The 10,653-nt window shown below is 49.7% G+C and overlaps 1 protein-coding gene across 2 annotated transcripts; it reads right to left on the bottom strand.

Moving 5' to 3' along the window:
- Window positions 1-8,725: 8,725 nt before the first annotated feature.
- LOC125920707 (keratin-associated protein 12-3-like) lies at window positions 8,726-9,594 on the bottom strand. Of its 2 annotated transcripts, XM_049627828.1 has the most exons (2): window positions 9,077-9,594; window positions 8,726-9,028 (listed from the first exon to the last, which is right to left on the bottom strand). In XM_049627828.1, the coding sequence occupies exons 1-2, from the start codon at window positions 9,314-9,316 to the stop codon at window positions 8,945-8,947; spliced, it is 324 nt and encodes a 107-aa protein (XP_049483785.1). In that variant the 5' UTR covers window positions 9,317-9,594; the 3' UTR covers window positions 8,726-8,944. The 2 variants fall into 2 exon arrangements, with proteins under 2 accessions (XP_049483785.1, XP_049483784.1); XM_049627827.1 differs by having other exon boundaries at window positions 8,726-9,594.
- Between the last annotated feature and the right edge of the window lie 1,059 nt (window positions 9,595-10,653).

A 10,653-nucleotide genomic window follows, 5' to 3' on the forward strand; every position in this document is an offset into this window, starting at 1 on the left:
TCCTATAAGGGCGCGTCTTACACGCCCGTCCCCACCCAGTGTGACCTCATCCGCAAAGACCCTGTTTCCAAATGAGGTCACATTCACAGGCACCAGGAGCCCAGACCTCAGCGTGTGTATCTTCTTGGTGGGAGGGATACAAGGACAGACTTGGAACAACAACCCCCCTGGGTGAACCCTGAGACAGAGCCCCAACGGCGCAGCAGGCCCACAGCACGTCGTAAGGGAGCTGACAGTTCACTCTATCAGTCGGGGACACAGGCTGATTGTTGTGGCCACAGCCGTCAGTCAGGAGCTCCTTGCTGGCAGCTCCAAGGAAACGGAGGATGGAAATGCCAGGATTTCACCCGGAGGGGATGTAAGTTCTCCGCGGAGAAAGCAAGGAGGCCACCCGAGCTGCTTCGGGGAGCCCAGTCTGTTCTTGGGGTGTCAGCCACTTGATTGAAAAGGTTAGTAGGTCTGTATCACAAACAAGGCTTCTGAAAACAAAGCAGAAACCCAGCTTATTTTTAAAGTTTATTTATTTATTTTGAGAGAGAGAGAGGTGCACTGGCAGCACAGAGCCCGATGCGATGCGGGGCTTGAACCCACGAACCCTGAGATCATGACCTGAGCAGTTCAACTGATGAGCCCCTGAGACACCCCAGCAGGAAACCAATTTAGACCAACAACGTGACCATGACTTTGTAAGAAACACAGACTCCCTTCCGATGCAGCACGCAGAATACGGAGACAGGATTTTTTTTTTTTTTAATGCACCAAAGTCTGAACAGTGGCTCTCTAGGGAGCGGGCATGTGGGGTGACTTCTTTCCCTTCCCTTTTTATGGGGATTTTGACCTGTGGGGTGGAAGGAACCCCAGCAGCACGGCCTGTAACACTGAGCAAAGATCATGCTTGCCCTCTCTGGAGTCTGGGACCCTGAGCTCTGGGAAAGCACCCTGTCTCCCTTGTGTGAACAAGCGGGGGTTTTTTGTTTGTTTGTTTATTTTATTTTTTTTATTTTTATTTATTTTTTTTTTGTGCCAGTTTACCGAGCACCAGGAGAGGAGCCAGATTAACTTCCCGAGGGCATACCTTGAAGTTTCCAAGATACTTGAGTCTCGGGGTAAGCAAATGCTTACCTAGGGCTGTTTGCCTGGTGATCCAAGTGGCCCTTCGAGAAGTCTTTCCACCGCTGTGTCAACAGTAACTCTTTGTTAAAGTGTAAATTATTAACACATTCTTACAGAAAAAGACTCAGAAATGCCCGTTAGTGCTGTAGCCCCTTTGCCTGCACCGCTGCTGTTTTGCAACTGCTTCACACACTTACAAAGCACAGAGGCTACAAATGTCAGGGGAGGCAGGCCAGAAAATACCTCGTTTGCATTGCAGCTTTACAGATTAGAAAGTAAATGGGATGGATCATATTTCAAAGGGTTTTCTTAACACCTATTGTGGGCTTGCCCAAGGAGTCTTGCAGGTTAAGGAAGAAAGATTCTTTCTGAGAACCGAAAAGTCTGGCACCTGCCAGACCCCTTCCCAAAGCCATGCTAGAAACCCCCTTTCTGCCCCTCGGTGACTTTATAGAACTCATTTTTCTTTAAGGATGGCTGTCGCCTCCCCGGTCTGTGCGCTAATAATCAACCAGGGTTAAGTGTCACAGGAGTGGAACAGAATAGTCCAAGGACGTCATTGCCCTTCTCCAGTTGCTAGGCAACCCCTCCTTCTCCAGAGATGGACAGAACAGGTTGGGGGAGATACCAGAAAAGAAGGCTGATTCCAGGTCGGCCCCACTGCCCCCTGGAAAGGGACAAGAGAGAGGAGCCTCTCTCGAGGCCACCCACTCAAGAGGCGGTGTTGTCTTCTCTGCTCCAGAGCCCTGCATTCAATGGAATGGCTCTCGAAGCCCCTGGGTGCGGCTGGTGTATGTTACCAAGTGTGATCCCCGGTGGAGGTGCGGGGGGGGGGGGGGGGGGGGTCCTCTGCCTGCCGCTGTCTCATTGGCCACCTCACCTTGTTACCGCAGGACTGTCCAAGCGCTGAGCGGGGGGCTCATGGGCTCCGTCTGTTTACTGGATACCGATGTGAGAAACGCTGCTCCACCGTGGGGGTCCTCCTGGTCCCCACGTTCAGTGACTGCAGGTTTCGAATGGTCAAATGTTTGCAGCAGCTGTCAGCTGGTGGATGCTTCGCCAGCCCCTCCAGAGGCTCCTACGGTCGATGCATTCGTGGTCCCCAAGAGCCTCCTGAGCAGGGGGCCACCGATGGCGGGGGGGACCAGCTTTGGGATCACGCGGCTGGTTGTGGCCACTGCCGTGAGCTGATTGCAGCCTTGGGCAGCCAGCCTTTCAGGGCCCACCGACCCTTCTTTTATAAAGTGGATATTTCTGGGGCTCCGGGGTGGCTTAGTCGGTTAAGCGTCGCCTGGCTTCGGCTCAGGTCGTGATCTCGCGGTTCGTGAGTTCGAGGCCCGCGTCGGGCTCTGTGCTGACAGCTCGGGGCCTGGAGCCGGCTTCGGAGTCTGTGTCTCCCCTCTCTTTCTGCTCATGCTCTGTCTCTCTCTGTCTCAAAAATAAAATAAAATTAAAAAAGCTTTTTTTTAAAAAAAGTGGATATTTCTGGCAGGATTCAGTCCCAACAGAAATGCTTGCACAGAGATACACATAAAAGGTGTTTACGATGACATCAGTTGTGATAGCAACAATGACAACTACAAAAGAGACAAGAAGAAAACCGTTAATAGACCAATAATGTTATTTTAACGTATCTGTGTAATGAAATACTTACTACGTGGGCACTAAAGAGAACAAGGTCGATCTATGCGTGTGGGTGAGGAAGAAGCCTTTGATATTTTACCCGGAGAAGCCAACTGATTACGTATAAGCACATTACAAAACTGTGTGTGTGGAGGGACACATACCTCTGATACTTACGTGATGTATATACCGTGAGCATTTATACGAGTTTGAAACACCCGACTATAAACAGTGGAAAACTACTGTCTCGTTCGGGGCGATTCCTGTTGTGTCCTGTTGGTGGAAAAGAGTTGTCCTTCGGGAACCGGGACCCCCAAACCTGTAGAGCTCACCGTTGCGGGGTCCGCATACACACATTCCCCACGTGGGTCACTGGGCGACATGGTGAGTGGGGACCCTCCTGTTTTCCATTCCTTGGTTTCAGACTCATGTTTTCTACCCATTCTGGACTCGGTGCCGTAAAAAGGCTGACGCGGGAAACAAAGGCAGAAGGAAACACACATAGAATGAAATGTCCTTATAACCTGTAGCCCATCGACAAAGACTTGAAGCAGTCAGAGTATATAACATTTGTCTGGGGATTCCCTGCTGTCTTTTACTATTATTATTTTTTTAAGTTTATTTTTGGAGACAGCGCAAGCAGGGGAGGGCCCGAGAGACAGGGAGAGAGAGAATCCCAAGCAGGCTTCTCGCTGGCAGCTGGCAGCCCAGAGTCCCCCTCAGCCTTCAATCCCACAAAGCATGAGGTCAGGAGGCCAAGAGTTGGATGTCTCCCTGACTGAGCCACGCAGGTGCCCCAGAGTAAAACTCCCTACTGTTTTAATGCTGATGCTTTGCTCCAGGGAAAAAGCAGCCTGAGCTTGTCAACAGCTAAGCCTGGGGAACCTGTGAGTCTTCTTTAGCATGAGAAAATCCTTCTGGGAACTTCCCCTGGCCTTTTCCTGCCCCAGCTCCCGGATATGTAATCAGTTTCTCCTTACAATCCCGGGCCAGCTTTTCCTGCCCTCGGGTCCTGTCCCCATGCTTTAACAAAACCACCTTTTTGCACCAGAGACGGTTAAGGAATTCTTTCTTGGTCGTCGTTGGCTCCAGACCCCCAGCACCACTCCAAAACCACTTCGAACCCCACTGATGTGGAGTGTCTGATGATGTTCTAGATGGCGGTACGCCCTCCTCGTGACAGGTCACCTCCAAGCTGGCCAAAAGGCCATTTCAAGCTGTATTGGGCTGTATTGAGCATCGGGATGTGATGTGACCGATGGATCCCGTGGCCATGTCCCCGCTCATCCACCTCGTTTGCCCCGCACTGAGCCCCCTGCTCCAACACACTGCGGGTAATGCTGGTGGATCAAACAGTCTGTGAGCTCGGGGACCGCGGTTCCAGCCGAGGGCCCGCAGGCAGGGATCCCAAGCCCAGGCCCGGAATATGTGTCCAGTTTTGCTAAATGGAGATTGCCCCTCCCCGTGTCTAGTGTAGTCAGCTTGGCCCCTGTGGCTGGCTGGTCCCCTTGAGGAACTGTGCCCTCTCAAGGACTCAGTGCTGGTTTCTGTGGCGGGAAGGCTGAGCCCTGGTTCAGGGCCGGGTCAGTCTCCGGAAGAGGAAGCTCACGCTGTCGGACTCATGCGTAGCCTCGAAGGCCCTTCCTAGACCTGGAAGAGAGGTGAGGTCACAGGGCAGACCGCTGCCCCCAAAGTGCAGATGCCAAGGACAAATGCAGACAATCACAGCTTGCTGGGGCTGGAACTGCCAGGGGCCAGGGCAGGGAAGGCCAGACAGTAATTCACAGCTCGTGGGAGATTCCGTGTGGACCAGTCTGTGAAATTAAAAACTTCAGGGGACCTGGTCATGGGGGTTCCCGCACTTATGTGAGTTTCGCCGCCGAGAACCTTGCTGGAGGAAGAAGTTTCCAGCCTACCAACGAGGCTCCCTCAGGAAACACTATTAACTGGAGTTTAACCCACTAGGGAAGGAAAATACCCAACTCAGCCCCCCCAGCCATCCTGTCTCACGTAAGACAAACAAATATTGAGGGAATTTTTTGCCAGTAGACCAGCTTTGCAAGACAGTCTTTTTTTTTTTTTTAATTTCTTCTTTTTTTCTAATGTTTGTTTATTTTTGAGAGAGAGAGAGAGAGAGAGAGAGAGAGAGAGGTCAAGCAGGAGAGGGGCAGACAGAGGGAGACACAGAATCCGAAGCAGGCTCCAGGCTCCAAGCTGTCAGTACAGAGCCCGACACGGGGCTCCAACCCACCGACCGTGAGATCATGACCCGAGCTGAAGCTGCACACTTAACTGACTGAGCCAGCCAGGCACCCTTAATTTTCTTATTTTAATTGATTTGGCATACGGTTTGTTCACAATAATAAACCAACAATATATTTGATCATGTATGCTTGTGCATATATTACACATATATACGGAAGCATACGTGCTTATATACATATGCAATACATAAACATATATATACGAAATGATTACGGTTTTGTATTGAAACTAGGTTTCTGATGGATTTCAAGCAGTTGGGTCTTGCTTTTTTTATCCCATTTGAAGACCTCTGTCTTGATTTTGATGTGTGGACGTCTTGCATTCCGTGGAAATTGTTGCCATATTTAAATGTAAAACGCCATCTTGCTAGTTGTGTTGTATTATGCCATCTGTTCTTTTCTCTCTCTTCTTTTCAGGTTTGGTAATTTCGATTATCCCATTACATCTCTACTTTTGGCCTCATTAGTCACACATCTTTTAGAAGTGGATTGGTCGAGAGTTTACAATTTATACCTTTAACAGAACACAGTCTACCTCCAAATGATATTATGCCGTTCATCTGTAGTGTGGGGACACTAGCAGTGTTTTTCCGCATCATACCGTCTGAGTGAGTGTTGTCTAGTTTACTTTTACACGTCTGAAGAACCTGAGGTGCGTTGCTACAGTGTTTGCTCTGGACAGTCAATTATTTGTAAAGTTTTTTATAATTATCTTCTCTCTAGAATCGTTTCCAGACCCATTGCTTCCCTCGTGTACGTCCAGGTTTCTCTCTGTTCTCAGAATCACCGGCTTGAAGAAACTTTCTCAATATTCTTGGCAGTGTGTGTCTGCTGTTAATCTCTCTCAGTTTCTGTTTATCTGAAATAATGTTTCTTTCCCTTTAATTTTTAAAGACGCTTTCTTAAAATTTCATAGAGTTGACAGATTTTTCTTTTAGTGTTTTAAAGATGTCATTCCATTGTCTTTTAAATTGTTATGGAGAGAGAGAGAGAGCAGTGGCAGGGAGAGGGGCAGAGGGAGAAGGAGAGAGAGAATCTCAAGCAGGCTCGACCCTCACTGCAGAGCCATATGTGGGGCTCAATCGTATGGCCCTGGGATCATGACCTGAGCTGAAATCAACAGTTGGATGCTTAACTGACTGGGCCACCTAGGTGCCCCTGAATTGTATAATTTTTCATTAAACTCTGAAGAAATTCTTATCTTTGTTCTGTATGTAGCATGTCTTTTTCATGTGGGTGCCTTGAAGATTTTCTTTTCTCTTTTCGTGTTACAGTCACACTTTTAATGATGAGTCCGGGTCACTATCTTTTGCAGGAGTTGGGGGCTACTATAGTTATCCTACGTGAAGTGCTCTGAGCCTTTGGGTCTATGATCTTACGTCTTTCATTTTTAGAACGTTCATGATAAATATTAAGAAATTACATATTTCTTCTGCCTTATTCTCTCCTGTTTTTCTGGGAAATTAATTACCTGCATTAGTGATGATCTAATACTGTCCTAGCGCTCTTTGATGCTTTGTTTTTGTGTTTTTCCCTTACTGTCTTTCTCTTTGTGTTTTGACATGGCAATATCTATTGGCTTATCTTCAAATTTAATGATTCCACACTTGGCTGTGTCAAGTCTACTGACAAGCCCATTGAAGGAATTCATCTTTGAAACCATATTTTGATTTTTACGTTATCTGTTTGACTCTTTTGTACGACGCCCATTTCTCTGATGAAATTCTCCATCTTGTCATATATGTGGTCTGTGTTTTACCCCTGATTATTTAACATATTAATCTTAGTTACTTACTTATTGGTTTATTTGAAGCCTTATATGCCCCACACCCTTCAATGCTTTAGTTCATCTCGAATGTAACAATTATTCTAGATTTAATATTTATCATTTATACTTTTATTTATGAATTGACCACACATGTTCACCTTCCTAATCATTTCCCACATCGTGTAACCTCTCTTACATATTTGCTACTTTTTCCACTCTTTTTGTCGCATTATGGATATTTTCCTTGGATCTGCCTTCTGATTTTTCTAATTCTCTCTTCAGCTGTATCTGATATCCTGTTTAAGTCGTTCCACTAAATTTTTAATTTTCATGACTTGATTTTTTATTTGGAGAAGTTTTCTTTGTTTTCCTCAAGTCTGTTTGTTTCTATTTTAATAGACTCTCACTCTGTCCTCATATTTATAGTTCTTTTATTTCTTGAAACATATCAACTTGGGTTTTTTCTTTTATAGTTACCTTGCTGTACATTACAGTCCCTAAAACTTATAAATGGAAGTTTGTAACTTTTGACCCCCTTCACTCACTTACCTGCCCCCCGCCCCTCCCTCTGGAATCCCTTTTCTCCCCCACACATATACGTGAGATCATATAGTACAGTTGACTTGAAGAACATGGGTTTGATCTGCATGGATTAAAAAAAATACAGTACAATACTGTAAATGTATTTTCTCTTCCTTATAATTTTTAATAACATTTCCTTTTCTCTATTTTACTTTATCCTATGAATATATAGCATGTAATATGTTAACATGAAACATATATGTTAATAGACTATGTTATCAGTAAAGATTCTGGTCAATAGTAAGCTATTAGGAGTTAAGTTTTCAGGGCGTCAAAAGTTATATGTGAATTTTTGACTTGCGAGGGGTCAGTGCCCCAGACCCCCACATTGTTCAAGGGTCAGCTGTATTTACCTTTCTCTGTCTGACTTACTTTGCTCATCGTAGCTATTTTAATGTTCCTGTCTGATGGTTTTAACATCTGAGTAACTCCTGAGTCTAGTTCTATTGACTGCTTCGTCTCTGGACAATGGATTGATCTTTTTTGCTTACTTTTTTCCATGTCTTCAAATGTTTGATTGAATACCAGATATCAGTATTAATTGAAAGGAACATACCCAGTGTTTCTTCCTGGAAACGGGTGAGTCTCTTCTGTCGGGTCACCAGGGTGGTGGGGGGTAAGTTCCGATCAGCCTGCTCAGATGTTGACCTTGGCTTGGGCGTCGCTGTTCTTGCGATGACCTTCAAGGTACTAAGACTTGAGATTCCTTCGTGCTGGGCTTCCAGTGCCGTGTGCGTGGGGCGAGGGCTGGAGGCGCAGGGTTCTTGCTCCGCCCTAAGTTTCCAGCAGCCCCTGTGTGCCCCGCCCACGGAGGGGACCCTCCACGTGCCTGCCTCCCCCCAGTGACCGCTGCTGCTCCTGCGGCCGTGCCGGCCAGGCCGAGTCGGGGGCAGGAGGGCTCTGTTGTCCTGGCCCCGGGTCAGTCCTGAGCAGGCCCGCGGGCCTGGGTCTTGGAGGGCGAGGCTTCCTCACTTCCGGCTGCTCCTCCCCGGGGTGGTCAGACTCCCCTTTGTAGTGGGGGTGGGTTTGTGCGAGCTTCCCCGCCCTCCCTGTTGTAGCGATCCTCGAAGGCACCACGTCAGGCCCGGCGCCCGGCCCGATTCCCGGCCCCTGTTCAGCGGGGTGGGTTGCCCCTGCACTTCCCCTTCTGCAGGGTGAGTCTCGGTGGTGGGTGTGTGGATGGCACCGCCCCCCCTGCGGCCTCCGAGGAGCCCCCGCCTCCAGCTGAGCTGTTGGAAAGGGGGCTCTTTGAGGAGGGGCGGCCGCGCTTATGGTTTGTATATGCCGTGGAGGAAAGAACTTCAAAGACTGTGAAAATAAGACAGGGGCAAGCTGCCTCAGGAAGGCACGATTTATTGGGCTCACACGGGCTGGGTTCCCTGCCGGAGACAGAGAAGGACCCCGGCGGAGACACGCAGGGTCACGGGGGGATCCGGCTCGTCCTGCTCCTCCTCGCCCCAGGGTTCAGACGATTCATCGGGAGTGTTTGACCTGCCGCGCGCAGAACTGGAGGCCCGGCGAAGACTTGGTCCTCACCGGAGGGGCACGGGCGGGGCCCCCTCTGCCCCCGGAGCAGGTGTTAGGAGACCCCTGGTCAGAAGCAGCTCGGGGAGCTACAGCACACGGGTCTGCAGACCAGGGTGGGGCAGGAGGGCCGGCAGGAGGGCACACACGCGGGCTTGCAGCTCACGGGCACGCACACGGTGGGTGTGCAGCTCACGGGCACGCACGTGGAGGACTGGCAGGAGGGCACACACTCGGGCCTGCAGCTCACGGGCACGCACACGGAGGACTGGCAGGAGGGCACACACGCGGGCCTGCAGCTCACGGGCACGCACACGGTGAGTCTGCAGCTCACGGGCACGCACACGGGCTTGCAGCTCACGGGCACACAGCAGGACGCCTGGCAGGGGCCGGAGGAGCCGCAGGAAGCCTGGCAGCCCGCGGAGCAGCTGGTGTGGCACATGTTGGCGTGGGGCTCGGCCGGTGTCCGGGAGGGAGGAGGGCGGGGACGTCTGGAGGCTCCTTGCCTGGGCCGCCTTTATACCGGGCCGTGGGCGTCCTGGCCACCCAGAGGCACAGCTGTGGACTTCCTCATAGCTTTTTCCATCACGTTTCCCCAACAGCCTCTTGTCCTGAGACGCCCTCCCCCGGGTGATGCTCCGCTGTAAATTAAGTTTAGCTTAGAAGCCAGTTTCTTCTTCTGTAAACAGGACGTCCTGGTTCGACTTTACTTGGGGTCCTTGTTACTTCTCCAGGCTGCTACTGTGCCCGGAGCGCCACCGGTTCGACTCAGCACCGTAGCCTTTATTCCTTTTTGCCGTCAGTGGAGGCTTTGGGGCAATAGTGTGTTTTGAGCTTTTATTTTGCACCGGAAAACATTAAAGTAGGGATCTGCAAACTGGGGAGCAGAGGTCTGTGGGACAAAGGCGGCCTGCTGCCTGTTTGGCAAATAAAGATTTATTGGAAACGGCCATGCTCGTTTGCTTACGTGCCGTCGAGGGCTTGTGCTGTAATGTGAAGTGGTTATGAGACAGACCACGTCACTGCAAAGGCTGAAACATTTACTGTCTTCCATTTATAGAAAGGTGACCGACTTCTGCCTTACCGTCATCTATGTAATCATCGATTTGTTCATGCAACAGACATATACTTTGTGCTGGCTATAGAGATGTCCTAGCCTCATGGGCCTTCCGGGGCAATGGATACATGAATGCGTACAAATCAACGCCTGAAATAATTACAGAGAGGGCCGAGTCCCAGAAAGGAAAGCAGGCTCAGCAGGTAGAGAGTAATGGGTGTTGGTGGGTGGTTGGGGGCCTCTGTGTGGAGGCGACGCTGAGCTGGCTCCTGGGTGATGCGGAGGGGTCGGGAGGCGGTGTTCCAAGCAGAGGCAGCGGTGGGAGTGTTAACGACACTGCTGCAGGATGGGCGTGCTCCAGGAGCAGCGGGAAGCGTGGACGAGCGCGGCGTGGACGCTCGTCTTTAGGTGCGGGCGGACGGGTTCAGACCGTGCAGCTGGGGGTCCAGCCATCCCAGTCCTGGGCCGACAGAAGAAGAAGGACAATGTCAACTTGAAGACACGTCGGGAGGAATCATCCAATCCGAAGAAGAGAGAACAGAATTATGAAAAACGAAGAGGGCCCCTGGGACAATATCGGGAAGTCGAACAACAAGCAAGTTCAACACAAGAAGGAGAAGAGAATGATACTGAAGCACAAGAATGTTTTGAATAATGGACAAAATACCCAAGTTTGATCTATTAAAAAAATTCTACCTAACAGCTCCAAGAAACTCAGAAAA

The sequence above is a fragment of the Panthera uncia genome, chromosome C2 (genome assembly GCF_023721935.1).
Source record: "Panthera uncia isolate 11264 chromosome C2, Puncia_PCG_1.0, whole genome shotgun sequence".
NCBI lineage: Eukaryota > Metazoa > Chordata > Mammalia > Carnivora > Felidae > Panthera > Panthera uncia.